At 52.4% G+C, this 20,917-nt stretch overlaps 1 protein-coding gene across 3 annotated transcripts in view; it reads left to right on the top strand.

Moving 5' to 3' along the window:
• LOC101116807 (protein kinase cAMP-dependent X-linked catalytic subunit) overlaps positions 1-20,917 on the top strand; it is a 79,633-nt gene that overhangs the window by 23,068 nt on the left and 35,648 nt on the right. For 2 of the 3 annotated variants that reach the window (XM_027963617.3, XM_027963616.3), the window contains exons 3-4: positions 11,187-11,450; positions 20,502-20,621. In XM_027963617.3, coding sequence (XP_027819418.1) covers positions 11,187-11,450; positions 20,502-20,621 — 384 coding nt within the window. The remainder of the gene's footprint in view (positions 1-11,186; positions 11,451-20,501; positions 20,622-20,917) is intronic. The other variant, XM_042242228.2, reaches the window with a different exon arrangement.

Raw genomic sequence — 20,917 nt, forward strand, 5'->3', positions numbered from 1 at the left:
CGTGGGCTCCCCGCCTGCCATCGCCAGCACGCTCATCTCCTGGGTTTTCCCGGGACCTCAGTCACCCGCCCGCCTCTGCCCACTCCCATCCTCTCTGGGGTGTCTCGTGGAGTCTCGAGTGTCGTCACGTGGGTGTATCGTGGCATCATCCAGTTGATGGTGCCCGACGTGCAGCGCATACATGCCTCTCTCCCCCACGCTCTTTCAAGTTTCCTTTATTAGTTGATGTATGATTTGGGGGCTCAGGTGCGTGATTGCTGGGCTTCCCAGGTGGTGGTGGTGGTGAAGAACCCGCCTGCCAGTGCAGGAGATCCGAGACACGTGGGTTCAATCTCTGGATGGGGAAGATCCCCTCGAGGAGGGCATGGCAACCTGCTCCAGTGTTTTTGGGCTTCCCTGGGGGCTCATAGGGTACAGCATCTGCCTGCAGTGCAGGAGACCCGGTCCAGTTCCTGGGTTGGAAAGGTACCCTGGAGCAGTGAATGGCAACCCACCCCAGTATTCTTGCCTGGAGAATCCCATGCACAGAGGAGCCTGGAGGGACCACAGTCCAGGGAGAAGGAAATGGCAATCCACCCCAGTATTCTTTGGCTTCCCTGGGGGCTCATAGGGTACAGCATCTGCCTGCAAGGCTGGAGACCCGGGTTCAGTCCCTGAGTTGGGAAGGTCCCCTGGAGAAGGGCATGGCAACCCACCCCAGTATTCTTGCCTGGAGAATCCCATGGACAGAGGAGCCTGGAGGGGCTACAGTCCACGGGGTCTCAAAGAGTCAGACAGGACGGAGTGAGTTTCACTCACTCACTCACTGCCTGCATGGGCTGGTGGAGGCTTTCCCACTGAGCCACCAGGAACGCTGCTCTCCTACCCTCTTTGCTACTGAAAGGTACAACCCTGCCCACGGCCCAGATGTGTAGGCGTCCACAGCAGGCTGTCTGTCTCCATCCCTGGCGGGATGTAGGGGACTGCTGCTTCCGTGGTTCCCACCTCTGGCCTGCACTGTGTTCCTCTGAGCCCCCCTTCTCCCCCAGCCCAGCCTGTGCTCGGAGTTAACAGCTGTTCTGGCCTCCCTGACTTGCCTGCTTTCAAGGTATCCTTCGCTTCCCTGCAGCCATCGGGGCCCACCCACCCTACGCTGCGCCCCGCCGGCCATCTGTGTCTCCGCTTGCAGCTCCGTAGAGAATGACCCCAGGGGCTTCATTTAATCATGTCCTCGAGACGGCTGTCATGGGCTCTGGCTTTGTCTTTGACTGTTTTTCGGCCTTCCCAGGTGGCTCAGTGGGTAAAGAACCCAGCCGCCAATGCAGGAGACGTGGGTTCCATCCCCGGCTCTGCAGAGATCCTCTGGAGGAGGACATGGCAACCCACTCCAGTGTTGTTGCCTGGAGAATCCCCACGGACAGAGGAGCCTACGGGGGCTACAGTCCACGGGGTCGGAGAGAGTCGGACACGATGGAAGCGACTGAACACACAGTCACGGTGACCCTTTTGAGATGCCCTTCCCTCCATCATCCCAGCACAGTGACCGCACTGGAAGGTGGGGGTGCCAGCCACGTGGTCAGCCCAGGATCTCGCCTCCGCTGCGATGCTCGCCTCCTCTACCTTGCCCTGCCCCTCGCCACCTCCAAACTCAGCCATCCACACCTGCCTTTCTTCTACAATCCACTCGCCCAGGCAAGCAGATACAGGACCGTCTACTATGGTCTCGGAACATCTTGCGTGTCCCCATCTCCGCCCCCACGCACGGACGAAAGCACCCATAAACTCAAAACCGCCGGAGCAATGTCTCCAGACGAGTAGAGGCATGTTTGATGGGGGACAGAGGGAGCAGCTGGCTTTTTGTGTGTGTGTGTCTGACTTTCCTTTTACGGAGCCGAAGGGCAGTCTGGGGCCCATGTGGATGGGTCACTAGAGTCTCATGCTTTTGAGTCATCAGAACAGAAGTCGCTGGTGCATCGGAGTCAACCCCCTGACCCCGGTCGAGTCTGTGTCCAGGTGGCTGACGGGAAGACTTGTAGACGATCCAATGCGTGTGTGCCTTCCTCTGCAACAAAACAAAGCTTCTACTTAACGGTGTCTCTCCTGTGGACTCGGAGATTCTGGGAAGGCACTCCCGTTGCCCAGCGGTTTTCGATGAATCTTTTATGAAGGAGATGCAGACTGCTATGTCTGTGGCCAAGGCATTCTCATGTGATTTAGGAGAACTGGCTTGAGCCTTTTTTTTTTTTAACTGAATACAGGAAGTCCTCAAACCAGAACCCCCCAGGGTGTGTCCCTGAGGGTGCTTTGTGGCCCAGTTTTCCCAGGAAGACAGGCCTCCTGGTGGCCGGATTCCTGTTTGTTCTGGAGACCTAGTGGTCTGTTGAGCTTTCTGTGGTAGTTTATGTGATGGTTAGAGAATCTGCCTGTAATGCAGGAGACTCGGGTTCAATCCCTGGGCTGGGAACAAGAGAAGGCAACCCACTCCAGTGTTCTTGCCTGGACAATCCCATGGACAGAGGAGCCCGGCGGGCCATGGTCCGTATGGTCTCAAAGAGTCGGACACGACTGATGGGCTAACACTTCCACCGAAGAGAAGCAGGTAGACTTGATGGTGGACAGGGAAAGTCCAAAATGTTGAGAAGACAAGAGTTTGGAAGAGGCAAGAAGCCGGCGGGAGAAGCTCTTTTCAGGCCTGGGAGTGGCAGGGTGGAGATGCTGAGTTGCCCTCGTTGCGTGCGTTCTGGGCTCAGCACACGTTAGGGTGATGGTCTTGTGAGTCTTGGGCTGGGCGGGGGGCTGCCAGCTCTGGATATTCCGCCTCGTTGTGGCTGTAATTGTGTCTGCCTCCCCAAAAGATGGGTCTTCCCTGGTGGCTCAGACGGTGAAGAATCTGCCTGCAATGCAGAAGACCTGGGTTCGATCCCTGGGACGGGAAGATCCCCTGGAGAAGGAAATAGCAACCCACTCCAGGGTTCTTGCCTGGAGAAACTCATGGACAGAGGAGCCTGGCAGGCTACAGTCCATGGGGTTGCAAAGAGTCAGACATGACTGAGCGAGCAGCACCCAAGCCCAGAAATACACCACAAGTACCTGTGAAAGTGACCTTGTTTGGAAATTGGGTCATTGCAGGTAGAATTAAGTTGTTGAGGTGCTGTAGAAATGTGTTGTTCATCCGATTTCATGGGTGGCCTTATACCAAGAGGCCTAGGTCGGGAAGATGCCCAGGGGAAGGAAATGGGGATTTTTGCCTTGTAATTTAGTCTACACAGCTGTGCTTCTGTGTGTGTCTGTCTCCTGACCTCCTCTTTCTGTATGGACCCCAGTCCTTTGGGATCAGGACCCGCCCTAGTGACCTCATTTCACCTTTATCCTCTCTTTGAACACCCATCTCCTAATACAGGCATATTCTTAGGTCCTGGGGGGTTAGCAGTTCAACATATGGATTTGGGGTGATGCAGACAGTATCTATAAAAATCTGCCTGAAATGGCAGGAGACGCAGGTTCGATCCCTGGGTCGGGAAGATCCCCTGGAGGAGGAAATGGCAACACACCCCAGTATTCTTGCCTGGAGAGTCCCATGGACAGAGGAGCCCGGTGGGCTATGGTCCGTGGGGTCGCAGAGTTGGACATGACTGAGCGACAGACACTTTGGCCATCCAGCCCAGAACACCTACTTACTGAGTTGCTCAATGCTGGTGTTTTAGCCCATGAGGGTGTTATTATAAGGTCCTTGAGGTTTGGGATGTTTTTCCGTGTGTTATCACTTGAGAGACCAGGTTGTGTTTGAAAACTGCGGTTGCGTTGATCCGGAGCCAGCAGGCTTTGGATGCGCCTCCATACAGAGCAGGGGGGACAGGGATCTGTGTGACCAGCCCTGGGAACAGACGGCAGGGAAGGCCCGCAGCCACGGGGTGAAGCCTGCAGTTGAGTGGGAAGAAAACCAGGAGGTGAGCAGGTGTTGAATCCTCCCAGCTATCCAGTTTTCTCTTGGAAGTGAGTCACTTCTCCCAATATCTGCCTTTTGAAACACTGTCCAGAAGCTCCGAGTGGGTTTTCCTTGCATTTCCATGAAGCTGCGTGAAGCGAAGAAGATCACGCCGAAGAAAGGCTCCAGTTTGAACTTGTGCTTGAACGGTTTGGCACGTTCGCCTGGGGTGTTATCAGCAAGTTCGGGACTTGAAGTGTGACTGGTTGCATTTTCTGAAAGCCAGCCAGGAGGTTCACTACATAGATATCGGACGAAACTTTTCTGTTCTGGGATAAAACCATTCCAAAGGTCAGTGCAGCCAGCGGAGAGATAATTTTAGAAGAGCTTAGTAACTCAGCGTCCAGGGTGTTGAAGGATTGTGACACAGTCAAGATTTTCCAGGGGAGGACGGCTTCGGTCCTGTCTGAAGAAGGCAACCCTGTGTCTCCTCCCTGTCCTTTCTGCCGTATAGAGATTGCTGGCATCTAAGAGTGGGACCTGAGTTCGATCCCTGGGTTGGGAAGATCCCCGGGAGAAGGGAATGGCAACCCACTCCAGTATCCTCGACTGGAGAATCCCATGGTCAAAGGAGCCTGGTGGGCTACAGTCCATGGGGTCGCAGTCAGACACGGCTGAGCAGCTAACACTTTCTGTTCTTTTGAGAGTGGCATCAGGACAGGTGTTCTCAGCACTGCTGACATTTTTAGGACTTAAGCCCAGGAGGCAGCATCTCTATTAACCCTGAGAATTGCTCTGAGGAAGCAGGATGGGGTGCGGGGAGCCAGGTTATATAGAAGTTTTGCAACAGAGAGCAGTTAGTGTGAACATCAGAAGGTGATTGTTAATGAAAGAAATCAGATACCCGAAGTTGAGGAATTTAGTGCTTTTCTATGTATGGATGTGAGTGTTGAACCATAAAGAAGGCTGAGCGCTGAAGAGTTGATGCTTTCGAACTGTGGTGTTGGAGAAGACTCTTGAGAGTCCCTTGGACTGGAAGGAGATCCAACCAGCCCATCCTAAAGGAGGTCAGTCTTGGGTGTTCATTGGAAGGACTGATGCTGAAGCTGAAACTCCAATCCTTTGGCCACCTGATGGGAAGAACTGACTCATTTGAAAAGACCTTGATGCTGGGAAAGATTGAAGGTGGAAGGAGAAGGGGACCACAGAGAATGAGATGGTTGGATGGCATCACCGACTCGATGGGCATGAGTCTGAACAAGCTCTAGGAGTTGGTGATGGACGGGGAGGCCTGGTGTGCTGCGGTCTGTGGGGTTGTAGAGTTGGACGTGACTGAGCGGCTGGACTGAACTGAACTGATGTATAGGAAGATGCAAGCATCTGGACTCTTTCCTTGATTCTGCATCTCAGCTCTCTGGGGCCAGCATCTGTGTGTTCACCTGCTGAGCTTCCTTAGGGCTCACCACGGGGAGTGGCTGCTCGCCGGCAGCTGTTGTTTCCTGAGTTCCTTTAGGGCTCGTGGACTCCCCATCCATCGTGTTTGCAGTCACTCATGACTGTGACATCCTTGGTTCGCTGATATGGCTGGAAATCCATTTTTCATGAGTTTCTGTAGAGGTTCATTGTGCAGGGTCATCTGCCAGGTGTCATTGGGACCCTGGAAGACGTTTTCCCGTCAGAAGAGCCCTCGCTGGGTGCTAAGCTCGCCCAAGAAAGAACAGTGAGGCTGTCATACCTTTGGGATTCTGTGTGCTTCTGTTTGAGCATCACGGCGAGGAACAGGCGGGCTAGACCTAGACAGGTCATGATGTGACCCAGAGAAGGAGTGAGCGCAGCCCAGAGAAAGAGACTTGTCTCAATTATAAATGATGGAGACAAAGGCGGGCATCTGGTCATCTGGTTTCTCTAGACAGTGATGCCGGGGAGGAAGACATGTTCCTGATCCTTCCAGGGTCTTCTGGCTGGTCTAAGAATGAAATGGACCTGAGACAGATGAACCAGGAGAAAAAGCACACACAAATTTAATCTCATGTATACATGGGAGAGAGTTACGAAAATGGAGTCACTCCCTTAAATGGCCCAACTTGTAGCCCGCATGCTCACTTGTGTCCCAACTCTTTGCGACCCGCATGGACTGTAGCCCCGCCAGGCTCCTCTGTCCATGGGATTCTCCAGGCCAGAATACTGGACTGGGTTGCCATTTCCTCCTCCAGCGGATCTTCCCAACACAGGGATCGAACTCCTGCGTCTCCTGCTTTGGCAGGCGAACTCTTTACCCCTGAGCCAACTGGGACTCACCAGATGGCCCTAACACTCCCCTTAAATACCCTCTTCAGCTGCAGACAAAAAGAGGATGTTGGGGGTAGTGGTTTCAGATATCAAAGAGGAGGAAGGGCAGTTGACATAGAGACGGAGAAAAAACAAAATTTTATAAATAAATGTTTGCTGGTCCAGGAGAGACATAGAGACCTAGTGTGAACTCTAGTCTCCAGGCTCTGTTTGCCCTCTGCAGACATCTCTGCTGAAACGAGAGATTCCAGGACCAACTCTTCTATCTACGTTCTTGTAGGCAGTTCAGGGAGAAGGTCCAAGTTTTCCCTTGCATCTGCCGGACCTTGTTTGTTTTCAGCTGGAGATAATCTGCGTGCCTGAGAGATACTGGGGGACGGCAGGTTTTGTTCCTTTTCCAGTAACAACAGCCACAAACCACCCCCACCCCACCCCAAGCCCCCTTCCTGCCTCCTGTCTTCGGTCAGATCTCAACACTGCAGCTCTTGAACCTTGAGACTGGGAACGGGACAAAGATACATAGGAACTGGGGAAATAGAAACCCCTAGAAGTGGATGCCACTGTGCTTTCTAAAGATGGGGTCCCTGGGCAGCCCTGGCCGCAAGAGGCAGAAATCTAGCAATGCAGAAAGAAAGGCATTTATAGGAGTGTAACAAAGTGAGGTGAGTGCATCCCTTAGCGTGCAGCCCTCAGTGTGCATCGCTAGGCTGCACCATTACTAGGCAACAGGTCCCGCTCAGCCATTGGTCAGCTCTGCAGCGGGTCCCGCCTACAAGCAACCAACTGTCCATAAAAGACCCTAAGTACTCCTGCTCAGGCATGGGTTGAGGCCTCAGTGGGCTCAGCCCACCGGCAATCAACTATGAGTGAGTGCCCATGAGTGGTCTCACTCAGCCATTGGTCAGTGCTGCAGAAGGACCCGCCCAGAAACCATCGTCAATAAGCTTAGTGGTCCTGCCCAGCCATTGGTTGATGCCTCAGTGAGCTCTGCCCGCTGGCAACCAACTATGAACGAGAGATCGTTAGTGGTACCGCACCTCCATTGGTTGACACCTCAGAAGGCCCCGCCCACAAGCAACCAACTGCCAATGAGCGACCCTTAGTGGTTCTGCTCGCCCAGTGGACAGCACCTCAGTGGGCCCCCGCCCACAAGCAGCCAGCTGCCAATGAGCAACACTTAATGGTCCTGCTCAGCCATTGGATGGCACCTCAGCGGGCCCCACCCACAAGCTACTGTCAGTGAACAACCCTTTGTGGTTCCACTCAGCCATTGGTTGGCTCTGCAGTGGACCCCGCCCACAAGCAGCCAACTGCCAATGAAGTCCTGGTGATGGTTCTGCTCAGCCATTGGGCAGTGCCACAGTGGCCCCCAGGCAACCGTCAATGAGTAACATTCTTGGTCCCACCCAGCCATTGGTCATTTCTGCAGTGGGCCCCGCCCACAAGCAGCCAGCTGCCAATGAGCGACCTTTAGTGGTTCTGCTCAGCCATTGGACGGCACCCAGTGGGCCCCACCCACTGGCAAGCAAGCATCAATGAACAGCGCTTAGTGATGCTGCTCAGCCTTTGGACGGTGCTGTCCCGGGCCTCGTCCACAGGCCCCAGCTGTCATTCAGTGCCCCTTAGTGAGGGCTTTCATCCAAAGGTGTGTGGACCGGCGGTCATCGGGTGGACACAGTGCAGATACTGGTCCTGGCCTTACCCCTGGGGGCCCTCCAGCTCACCCAGCCTTGGTCCAGTGGGAGAGCCCGGAGGGGCCCAGGAACAAGCTGGGGGTTATGGCTTCGGGGGGCTCCAGGGTGCTTGCCAGGGCCACCCGCTGTCTGGACCCGGGGCTTCAGGCCGCGGTGACTGTCTCCTCCCGTCCTAGGTTCTGTGATCTAAGTAGAGCGGGCATCTGTCGTGGCTACCCTGCCGTCAGGGACCCCCATGGGACCTCGTCTCCCCCATCTGGACACCCTGAGAAGCCTGGGGGTCTCCCTCATCCTTGGGTCTGTGATCTAACTACTTGGGCGTCTGTCTTGGGTACTGTACAGTCAGGGACCCCTCTGGGACCCCATCTTCCCCGACCTGGGCACCCTGAGAAGCTCGAGGGTCAGTTCAGTAATGACAGCTGGGCAGGGTCTGGGGACCTGGCCCTCAGGGAGCTGCCCTCTAAGCTCTGTCCCTTCTGAGCCAGGCCTGGGACCCTGAAGGGTGAAACCTATGCCTGGGGACCTGGCCCTTTCTTTTCAGAACAGATAATATAACACGTGTCTGGTAGAGATTTAGTGGAACATTATCCGCTGACCGTGACGGGACCTCAAGAGCAAAGGATGTGTGTGCGTGTGAATGGGTTCAGTCGTGTCTGACTCTTTGCAGCCCCTTGGACTGTCTCCCTGCCAGGCTCCTCTGTCCGTGGGATTCTCCAGGTGAGAATACTGGAGTGGGTTGCCATTGCCTTCTCCAAGGGATCTTCCCAACCTGAGGATTGAACCCAGGTCTCCTGCATTGCAGGCAGATTCTTCTGAGACACTTGGGAAGCCTGAATAAAGGTTCTGACATCAAGAAGTTGGCAACACCTAACCACACCCGTCCCTCACCTTCTGTACAAAAGGGCTTTGCTGAAAGCTTCCAGTAACTTTGGGTTTCTTAAGGCTTGACGCACCCATCTCCTTGTGCGGCCCTGTAACAAACTTTGCTGGGTTTCAAATTCCAGTGTCCTAGTATCGTTTGGTCTCTGGGTGTCAGGCAAAGGGGCAGCAGCTCTGTCTGAGCCTAGCGGGCTCCCCAGGGGGCGCAGATGGTAAAGAATGCCGCTTGCCGATGCAGGAGACACAGGTTCAATCCCTGGATCGGGAAGATCCACTTGCGGAAGGGAATGGCAATCCACTCCAGTCTCCTTGCCTGGGAAGTCCCATGGACAGAGGAGCCTAGAGGGCTACAGTCCATAGGGTTGCCAAGAGTCAGACAGGACTGAGCGACTAAGTACATGTCTGAGACTAGCCTCAGAGAGTCTTCACATTTAAATGCACACTTAGAGAAAGCCTCTTGTATGCAGGACCCATACTTTTCTCTAACGGATAACCACAGTGATCAGCGAAATAGACATTCATTTGAACATCAGAACAGTATGCTGGTTTTTCTTTTTGAAAGGCTTTCCTTGGACACAGAAAAGTTTTTCCTCTCTGCCGGCCATCTTTTTTCTAATTTGGCCACCTGGTGCAACTTGTAGGGTCTTAGTTCTCACACCAGGCATCAAACCCACGCCCTCAACAGTGAAAGCGCAGTGTCCTAACCGCTGGACCACTGGGGAATTCCCTCATCTTTTTTTTATTGCATAAACTTATATTTCCCTGGGAACTTTGCTGTTGCTCACATGATAAAGAATCTGCTTGCAGTGCAGGAGACCTGGGTTTGATCCCTGGGTCGGGAAGATCCCCTGGAGGAGGGCATGGCAGCCCACTCCAGTATTCCTGCCTGGAGAATCCCATGGACAGAGGAGCCTGGTGGGCTGTAGTCCATGGGGTCACAGAGAGTCAGACATGACTCTTAGCACGTATAGTTTCCTGATCACTGCACTTCATTACTTCTGTCTGATTTTCCTTCCAGTTATGTTTTGGGTCACTGCAAGCGATCTCCTCCAGTGCTTATACATTGATATATTGATATATATATCTATATACTGATAACAGTTTGCTCTAGGTAGACCTCAGAGATACAGCGGATTCAGTGGCGAGCACCTCAGTAAAGCAGAGAGTGCTGTCAGGCAAGTCGCAAGAGGTTTTTGGTTTCCCAGTGTGTCTAAAAGTTTTGTTTAGGGGACTTTGTCATTCTCTTTTAGACTCTATGTATAAGTAGTATCGTGGTATTTCTGTGATTCTGTCTGGCTTCACTTAGTGTGACCATCTCTTTCTTATGGGTACCTTTTCCAGGGCCGTATCTTATACAGTTGTATTTATTCCAATAGATGGAGAAGGGAATGGCACCCCACTCCAGTATTCTTGTCTTGAAAATCCCATGGACGAAGGAGCCTGGCAGGCTACAGTCCATGGGGTCGCAAAGAGTCGGCCACGACTGAGCGACTTCACTCTTCATGACATGTATACGTGGACACATATACATGTCTGTGACGGTGTGTGTCGTTCAGCTGGTCCAGCGCTTTGTGAACCCAGGGACTGCAGCACCTGGCTTTCTCATGACTGAGGGCCTTGTGCTGGCTGTTGAATCTACCAGTCTGTTCTTTTCTTCTCTCTCTTTCTCCAACGCCTTGATCACCTCGGCTTAGAGTCTGTCACCCGCCTATGTAATGGAAACAGCACTTGCAGAACCAAGGAAGTTGTTGTTCAGTCGCTCAGTCGTGTCCGACTCTTTGCGACCCCATGGACGGCAGCACACCGGGCTTCCCTGTCCATCACCAGCTCCTGGAGCTTGCTCAAACTCATGTCCACTGAGTGGGTGACGCCATCCAACCATCTCATCCTCTGTCGCCCGCTTCTCCTCCCGCCCTCAATCTTTTGCAGCATCAAGGTCTTTTCCAGTGAGTCAGCTCTTCACATCAGGTGGCCAGAGTATTGGAGCTTCAGCTTCAGCATCAGGCCTTTCAGTGAATATTCAGGACTGATTTCCTTTAGGATGGCCTGGTTGGGTCTCCTTGCAGTCCACGGGACTCTCCAGAGTCTTCTCCAGCACCACAGTTGGAAAGCATCAGTTCTCAGACGCTCAGCCTTCTGTCTGGTGCAGCTCTCATATCCATATGTGACTGCTAGACCGCCCCTGTAGATGTATCTTTGCGTGACCTGTTCATGTACCATGAATTCAATCCTCTCCCCACCTCAGCCTCTGTGTGTCCGGCCGGGGCGGAGCGCTCAGTCTCACTGTGATCCTCCCGCCCTCCCCGGTGCAGGTTCTGGACGGGCCATGAGCTCAATGCTTTGCCCACCTCAGCCTCTGTGTGTCTGGCTGGGGCGGAGCGCTCAGTCTCACTGGGATCCCCCCACACTCCCCGGTGCAGGTTCTGGACGGGCCATGACGACCGATTCCTGTACATGCTCATGGAGTTCGTGCCGGGCGGCGAGCTCTTCAGCTACCTGCGGAACCGCGGCCGCTTCTCCAGCAACACCGGGCTGTTCTACGCGGCCGAGATCGTCTGTGCCATCGAGTACCTACACTCCCGGGACATCGTCTATAGGGACCTGAAGCCGGAGAACATCCTGCTGGACAGAGACGGCCACGTCAAGCTCACCGACTTCGGGTTCGCCAAGAAGCTGGTGGACAAGTGAGTGCCCGTCGCCCTCCCCGTGTTCCCCCTTCTCCCCGCCCTCTGCCTCTGGCGGCCTCCACTCTGCCTTCTGTGCTGGAAGTTGCTTTCTGTTGAGATTCCTCATCTCAGCAGAAGTGATGGGTGGCTCCCTGGGGGCTCAGCTGGTAAGGAATCTGCCTGCAATGCCGGAGACCTGGGTTCGATCCCTGGGTTGGAAAGATCCCCTGGAGAAGGGAAAGGCTACCCACTCCAGTGTTCTTGCCTGGAGAATCCCATGGACAGAGAAGCCTGGCAGGCTACAATTCACGGCAGAGAGTTAGCCATGACCGAGCCACTAACACTCACCCTTATAACTGATACTGTATAGCTTTTGTCTCTACCTGGCCAGCTTCACTTAATATGCCCATCTGTGGGTCCATCCACGTTGCCAGAAATGGCATGCTGTCGTCCTTTCTCATGGCTGAGTAATATTCCATCTCGTATAGGTACTCCACCTCCTTTATAGTTTCTCCTACTGACGGACAATGAGGTTGTCTCCACGCCCTCGGCTATTGTCTGTAATAAGGATGATGACATTTTAAGAGGTAGAGGTGTGTTATTTTGTCCCCAAGCTCAGGACAATCTTAGAGACAGCCCCAGAGCCCAGTCCTTCTGACACCGCCTGGGGTCACGAAGACTCAGACACGCCTTAGCTTACTGAGGAGCATTCAGTACCGTATTTCCCAGGACAAAGGTGTGTGTTCCCTTCCTCTGCACGATTGTACTAATTTAGCTTCCTAACGTTGCTATCGAGAGCATTGCTGTTCAAAACAAATTCAGCACAGATCTGAATTATTTCACATTTTTAACGAGTCTTGTTTCAAAAAGTCAAACCAGGCATAAATGATTTCATTCAGAACTTGATTTAATTCAGGATGTCCCAAATGGGACCATTTCAACATATTGTCCGTATCAGCTCCGACAGACTCTCCGTGAATATTTTCTGTCCACACCTCATGGTGTGTAAGATCTTAGTTCCCCAGCCAAGGCTGGAACATGCGTGCTCCCTGCTTTGGAAGCGTGGGTCTGAACCATGGGAAGTCCTCCATGAATCTTCGCTACTCAGGTTTTGAAATTCCAAACATCGTTTCTCCTTTGGTGTCTCTTTAAGTTGGGCACTGATTTCCCATCAGAAACACGAGATCTGTGTTTATTGCCCGTGATGCTTGAAATGGTTGGAAAGAAAGCAGGTTCATGTCCATTTTTCAGTCTGTGCGTTGAGTGTGGGTTGTTACATTTAAATTCAGATTAAAACCGGGTTAGAATTTCACTCTGTGCAGTGAAAGTACAGCTGATGACTCCCATATCAGAAGCTAGATCTGGGACAAACGCCCCTGGTGTCCATTCCTGTGACGAGTTGGGGTTGGTTCACGTGAGTACTGTTCCTCACGTTGCAGAAACATCTGTTTATGGCAAACAATTGCGGAGCAGTTTTACGTTAAAGGAAGTGACTCCTAGAGGAAATCAATCCTGAATAGTCATTGGAAATCAGTCCTGGCTGTTCATTGGAAGGACTGATGCTAAAGCTGAAACTCCAATCCTTTGGCCACCTGATGCGAAGAGGTGACTCATTGGAAAAGATCCTGATGCTGGGAAAGATTGAAGGCAGGAGGAGAAGGGGACGATAGAGGATGAGATGGTTGGATGGCATCACCAACTCAATAGACACGAGTTTGAGTACACTCGGGGAGTTGGTGATGGACAGGGAGGCCTGGCGTGCTGTGGTCCGTGGGGTCGCAGAGTCGGACACGACTGAGCGACCGAACTGAAATGACTTACATTAAATAACTCATGTCTGGTGACTTTTACACAGGGGCCATCCTGGGATTACTTTCTCTGATGAAGTTGAAGTCAATGTCATTTTTCCCTATAGAATTTCATCACTTACTTAAGAATAAAATGGGGTGCTTTGTGTCTTAGCTGGGAAAGAACCCGCCTGCAACGTGGGAGACCTGGGTTCGATCATTGGGTTGGGAAGATACCCTGCAGAAGGGAAAGGCTCCCCACTCCAGTATTCTGGCCTGGAGCATTACATGGATGTATAGTCTGTGGGGAGCGAAAAGTTGGCTTAAAGCTTAACATTCAGAAAATGAAGATCGTGGCATCTGGTCCCATCACTTCATGGGCAATAGATGGGTAAACAGTAGAAACAGTGTCAGACTTTATTTTTTTGGGCTCCAAAATCACTGCAGATGGTGACTGCAGCCATGAAACTAAAAGATGCTTACTCCTTGGAAGAAAAGTTATGACAAACCTAGATAGTATATTCAAAAGCAGAGACATTACTTTGCCAACTGAGGTCCGCCTAGTCAAGGCTATGGTTTTTCCTGTGGTCATGTACGGATGTGAGAGTTGGACTGTGAAGAAGGCTGAGCGCCGAAGAATTGATGCTTTTGAAGTGTGCTGTTGGAGAAGACTCTTGAGAATCCCTTGGACTGCAAGGAGATCCAACCAGTCCATTCTGAAGGAGGTCAGCCCTGGGATTTCTTTTGGAAAGAATGATGCTAAAGCTGAAGCTCCAGTACTTTGGCCACCTCATGCGAAGAGTTGACTCATTGGAAAAGACTCTGATGCTGGGAGGGATTGGGGGCAGGAGGAGAAGGGGACGACAGAGGATGAGATGGCTGGATGGCATCACGGACTCGATGGACGTGAGTCTGAGTGAACTCCGGGAGATGGTGATGGACAGGGAGACCTGGAGTGCTGCGATTCATGGGGTCGCAAAGAGTTGGACACCACTGAGCGTCTGAACTGAACTGAACTGATAGTCTGTGGGGTCGCAAAGTGTTGGACACAACTGAGTGACTTTCACTTTCAGTGTTTGTAGAAAGAGTGCAGGTAGCTTTAAACCTGGGTTTTATTCTATGATAGTGGTGCTGCCATCTATTAGCAGTGTTGGGTATAAAGTCCACCCTTGTTTAAAAAAAAAAAATTGTTCTTTTTGACTGTACTGGGTCTTCATTGCAGTACTTAGGTGGCTCAGCTGGTAAACAGTTTGCCTGCAATGGAGGAGACCCCGGTTTAATTCCTGGGTCGGGAAGATCCCCCGGAGAAGGGATGGGCTACCCACTCCAGTATTCTTGGGCTTCCCTGGTGGCTCAGCTGGTAAAGAATCTGCCTGCAATGTGGGAGACCTGGGTTCCATCTCTGGATCAGGCAGGTCCCCTGGAGGAGGGCATGGCCACCCACTCCAGTGTTCTTGCCTGGAGAATCCCCATGGACAGAGGAGCCTGGCGGGCTACAGAGCATGGGGTCACAAAGAGTCAGAGATGGCTGAGCAACTCAGCAGAGCACACAGGCTTTTTCTCTAGTTGTGGCGAGCAGGGGCCCCTCTCCGGTCGTGACCCGCGGGGCTTCTCATTGCAGCGGCTTCTCCCGTTGTGGAGGACGGGCTCTAGAGCGGGCTCACTCACGGTGGCGCACGGGGTTTTCACTGCCCTGTGTGATGTGCAGTCTTCCTGGACCAGGGATGGGACCCAGGGGACAAAGCAAGGAAGCAGAGGTGTTGACAACCTGTGACCACCCTCAGCGGTGGATTCCCAATCTCTCAACTTCCAGGGGAGGCCAGTTTTTTTTGTTTTTGTTAATTTTATTTTTTTAATATATTTGTTTATTTTTGCTTATACCAGTTTATTGCTACCCACCCATCTCCCTGAACCCTCATGGACGCTCGCTGTCATGTAACCCCATGGGCTGCAGCCCGCCAGGCTCCTCTGTCAATGGACTTTTCCAGCTGAGGATACTGGAGTGGGTGGCCATTTCCTTCTCCATGATTTATTTTTAATTGAAGGATGATTGCTTTACAGAATTCAATTGTTCTAAATTTGTTTTTAGTTGAAGGATAATGGCACTATAGTATTGTGTTGGTGTCTACCAAACATCAACATGAAAGTCCTCCTTTTTTTTTCCAAAGTCATTTTGTTTGGAAGCTTGATTCCAGCAAACCATCAGTAAAATGCTTCACAGATTCGCTGGGTGATCAGTTGGCCCGACCATCACCAGTTCCCAGCTGAGACATCTGTGGTTCTGAGAGGTGAGACGGTCTGCCCGTATCCCCACAGTTGCCAAGCGGTAGTGCTTTCTGGGTTTCAGGATAAGTTTATTTCCCTTACCGAGAGCCTCTGTTAATGGAAGCACCTCAGAGGGGCAGTGCGGAATGAAGGCTTGCTGTGGGCACCGCTTGTCCGCGTTGGACTTGTGTGTTTGCCCGTTTCTAGAGGGTCGGAGTGAGTGTGTAGATTGGGGTCACCCCTGTGTTCCTGGCATTGCTCATCTCATCTGTGAAGTGAGAGCTGTTCCTACCCTGTAGGGTGAGAGGTAAGGATGGCTGGATCTGCTTGTTGGAAAGTCTTTCCTAAAGACAGTTCCGATCAGGTAGTGGATGTGGGGTAGAGAGGCAGTGCTTCTCAGTTCATCACGTCCAAGCTCCCAGCACCAACGTCACCTCATAATTCTCACCTTCACTGCCATCACGACTAGCAGCAGCAGCAGCAGCAGCAGCAGCAGCGTTATCAACGTCACCACCGTCACCACCGTCAGCATCACTGCCGTCAATGTCGTCACCACCATCGTCATAGGATTATCACCATCGACATCACCACCGTCGTATCAATATCACCACCATCGTCACCGTCAACATCACCACCATCATTATTGTTACCACCATCACCATAGCGAGATCCCCATCAACACCGCCACCATCACTAGCATCACCACCCTCATCATAGCGTTATCACCACCACCATCATCACCATCAATCTCACCACCATCATTAACGTCACCACCATCGTCACCGTCAACATCACCACCATCAATATCACCACCACCATCATATCAGTACCACCACCATCACCACCATCATTAACATCACCACCGCCATCACCGTCAACATCACCACCATTGTTAAACATCACCACCATCATTAACATCACCACCATCATCTCAGTATCACCACCATCACCATATCAATATCACCACCACCATCATTAACATCACCACCACCACCGTATCATTATCACCATCAACGTCACCATCGTATCAATATCACCACCATCGTCACCATCAATATCACCACCATTGTATCAATATCACCACCATCGTCACCGTCAACATCACCACCATCGTTAAACATCACCACCATCATTAACATCACCGCCATCGTTAAACATCACCACCACCATCACCGTCAACATCACCACCATTATTGTCACCACCACCACCACCACCACCGGCATCGTGATCACCCTCCTTTGCTGTGGACGGCATGTATGTCCCTCCAGAATCCGTGTCTTAAAGCTCTACCCCCCGTTGTGACTTTACTTGGAGAGAGTCTTGTTGCAGGGAACTCAAGGTCAGGTGACGTCACGGCAGCGCGGTCTTAGAAGTACCGGATGTGCGACCCTGGGAGACATTTATTACCCTCCCCAGTTCTGAAATCCACGACCTGGGTTCCTGATGACGGTCTCTTCCCGGCTCATTCTCACCGTGTCCTCCCGTGGTAAAGCGAAATCTCCGTCTGCCTCCCTCTTCTTACGGGGACGCGAGTCGCTGGGTTAGGCCCAATCTTCTCTTGATTACATCTTCCAAGACCCTGTTTCGAGCAAGATCACATTCACGGGTACCAGCCTTTCGTTAGGACTTTTGGGTGGAATTCAGCTCAACCCAGTGTGGATGCCACAGTGGGCAGTTGGGAATATGAACGTAGCACCAGCTGGACGTCTGTTGCACAGACCAACCGCGCTCTCCTTGGATAACAGCCTCCTACCCCTGAAAGTGTTAGTTGCTCAGTCATGTCCGACTCTTTGCAGCCCCATGGACTGTAGCCCCGCCAGGCTTCTCTGTTCATGGGGATTCTCCAGGCAAGAATACTGGAGTGGGTTGCCATTCCCATCTCCAGGGGATCTTCCTGACCCAGGGACTGAACCTGGGTCTCCCGCACTGCAGGTGGATTCTTTACTCTTTAAGCCACCCGGGAAGCCCCGTGTCGTAGTGGAAATGATAACACTGAGAAAAAGTAACAGCGGTGGATATCACCTTGCCTTCTCTCCACGAGCTGAGTGAGTGAAAAAGAGAACAGCAGAGCGTTGATAATTCACACCCGGACCAGCACTTTCCCCCCAGCATCGACAGCCGTCCGTCTTTCTCTTTCCATATTTCTTGCAAATCACAAGCTTGTTTCTAACAATGGATGCCTCGTGTGCCCAAGAGGATTGGGAAAATTTTTTAAGTATAAAGAGAATTCTCTTAAAGGAAGAAGACAAATTGTTCCCGCTTTTCCGTAACTGTCTGCTACGAACGTCGGTGTACACAAGTCTCTTCAGTGCCCCGCTTTCAGTTTTCTTTGGGGATATTAAGTGAGGACTGACATTTCTGGGGCTTGTGGAAACGCTGTTGCAACGTTTCACGGAACTGCAGTTCCGCTTCGAGATGTAAAGTTTTATGAAGGTTTGCTCTATTCTGAAGCTGTTTCTAGCAATTTATGCCTCTCTAGCTCCTAAGAAGCGTGGAGTCTTTTTGGAAAAAGCTTTTGCTTCAAAAAGATACGGAGAAGGACATGACAACCCACTCCAGTATTCTTGCCTGGAAAGGTCCATGGACAGAGGAGCCTGGCGGCCTGCAGTCCGTGGGGATACATGACTGAGCAGGCGTGTCTGAGGTTGGAGGGAGATGGGTTGGTAGCTATAAACTGGCAGAGCTAAAAAAAGAAAAAGGTGTCAGGCTACCTGAGTCTACTTGGAAAACTGCTAAGTTGTACAGCCTTCGATGTGTGGGCCCCTCAGCTGAGGTTGCTGCCAGACAGAGACTCAACTTTCCGCGCGTAAGCGGAGACACCACACCTGGCAAGTATGTTACTTGCTACCGCCTCCAGCTGGTCTGACCTCACAGCTGAGGCCCAGGCTTCCAGCCGCATTCAGGCAACCTTGGATGTGCCCCCAGGCTGGAAACACAGCTCTAACGGGATCGGCCCGCAGAACTTAAGAATTTCCTGAGCCAAAGCAACGAGGTGGTCATAGTGTTTAAAAAAAACAAAACGCCTGCTGGTGCAGGAGATTTAAGGGGAGGCAGTTCCTCTGCTGGGTCCGTCTTCGCTCGTTGGATCTCCGGCGTTCAGCCCGCGGTGCTGCGTTGCTCTCGTTCACTTGCTCAGTCACGTTTGACTCTGCGACCCCATGGACTGCAGCACGCCAGGCCTCCCTGTGCATCCCCAACCCCCAGAGCTTGCTCAAACTCATGTCCATTGAGTCGGTGATGCCATCCAGCCATCTCATCCTCTGTCGCCCCCTTCTCCCGCCGCCTTCGGTCTTTCCCAGCATCATGGTCTTTTCCCGGCTGTCCTCTAGGTGGCGCCAAAAGCTAACTTTCCTGCAGGTCTCGGCTCATCTGGGAGAGAAAATCACTTCCAAAGGTCTCAGCCCTGTTTCTACCCCAAACATCCCAGAGCCCCTTAGCCTCAGGATTTTTGAATGGCGCTGCTGACACTAACGTGTCAGTGAACCCACAGAAGCTCAGCACACACTTCAGACCTCCTGCAGAGAGGGCAGAGAAGATGCTTCACTGGTACAGCGGGCTTCACAAGTCAGTGGCTTGAATCTGTTTTCATAACGTTTTATGGGAAAACAGGATTTTGGGGGTTTTGCTTCCGAGCAGGGAAGGGAAACATCAGGAAAAATACACGGCCGTGATAACAGGACTGTTACTCCGAGTCTGTTTCGCTTAATGAGTGTTTATAAAAGAAAGCAGGGCTTCCCTGGTGCTCAGACTGCCAAGAATCTGGCCGCCACGCAGGAGACCCGGGTTTGATCCCTGAGTCAGGAAGGTCCCCTGGAGGAGGAAGTGGCAACCCACTCTGGTATTCCTACTTAGAGAATCTTACTTGGAGAAGAATCACTCCAAGAATTCTTACTTGGAGAATCCCAGAGGAGCCTGGTGGGCCACAGTCCATGGGGCTGCAAAGAATTGGACATGGCTGAGTGACTGACATCATTTTGTCATGATCATAAAAGGAAGAAACTCACGGAAGACAAGGTTATTGTCTTTATGTATGGGGTAGGACATGCTGGACAGCACAGGCAACTCTGCTCAGTACTCTGTAATAACCTTATGGTCACCAGGGGGAAGGATGTGTAATAACCTTATGGTCACCAGGGGGAAGGATGGGGGAGGGGATAGTTGGGGAGACTGGGATGGATATGGACACACTGCTGTGTTTAACATGGAGAACCAGCAAGGAGCTGCTGGACAGCACAGGGATCTCTGCTCAATACTCTGTAATAACTGTATGGTCACCAGGGGCGAAGGGTGGGGGAAGGGATAGTCAGGGAGTTTGGGATGGACATGGACACACTGCTGGATTTAACATGGAGAACCAGCAAGGACCTGCTGGACAGCACAGGGATCTCTGCTCAATACTCTGTAATAACCTTAGGGTTCCCAGGGGGAAGGATGGGGGAAGGGATAGTCAGGGAGTCTGGGATGGACATGGACACACTGCTGTGTTTAACATGGAGAACCAGCAAGGACCTGCTGGACAGCACAGGGATCTCTGCTCAATACTCTGTAATAACTGTATGGTCACCGGGGGGAAGGGTGGGGGAAGGGACAGTCGGGGAGTTTGGGATGGACAGGGACACGCTGCTGGGTTTAACACCGAGAACCAGCAAGGACCTGCTGGACAGCTCCGGGAACTCTGCTGAGTGGCAGCCTGGATGGGAGGGGAGTTTGGGGGACAGTGGGTACTTGTGTTTGTGTGGCTGAGTCCCTTCACGGCCCACCTGAAACCATCACAACATTACCCGTCGGCTGTATGCTCATATGAAGTAAAAGTTGAAAACCTTAAATTGAAAAAAAAACTGTTTATAAAAGGAAAAACGTCACAGAGGACAGCGTTGCCGTGTCTATCTACAGGGTTGGGGTCTAAGGCTCTGCGTAGATTAATTCAGTGACGTAGCCTCTCCGATCCTGAGGTGCACGTGTAGGCCAATCACCCCTGAGTTCTGTGGACCCCACCTCCTCCTTCTCTTCCCACAGGACGTGGACCCTCTGCGGGACCCCCGAGTACCTGGCCCCTGAGGTCATTCAGAGCAAGGGCCACGGCCGAGCGGTGGACTGGTGGGCACTTGGTATCCTGATATTTGAGATGCTGTCAGGGTGAGTACCGTTTCCGTGGGGAAGATGCCTGTGGCTCCCCGGCCTGTTCACTTGCTCTGGGGGGCTCAGCCCCTGGGATTTGGTGCAGGGGGATCAGGGATGGACACGCTTGGAGTGGGGTCTCCCACAGTTCCCAGGTGCTCAGCCCTCAGGATTTGGTGCAGGGGGTCAGGGATGGACACACTTGGAGTGGGGTCTCCCGCAGTTCCCAGGTGCTCAGCCCTAAGGATTTGGTGCAGGGGGTCAGGGATGGACACGCTTGGAGTGGGGTCTCCCATAGTTCCCTGGGTGCTCAG

This window comes from Ovis aries, chromosome X (assembly GCF_016772045.2).
Source record: "Ovis aries strain OAR_USU_Benz2616 breed Rambouillet chromosome X, ARS-UI_Ramb_v3.0, whole genome shotgun sequence".
NCBI classification, from domain to species: Eukaryota; Metazoa; Chordata; class Mammalia; order Artiodactyla; family Bovidae; genus Ovis; species Ovis aries.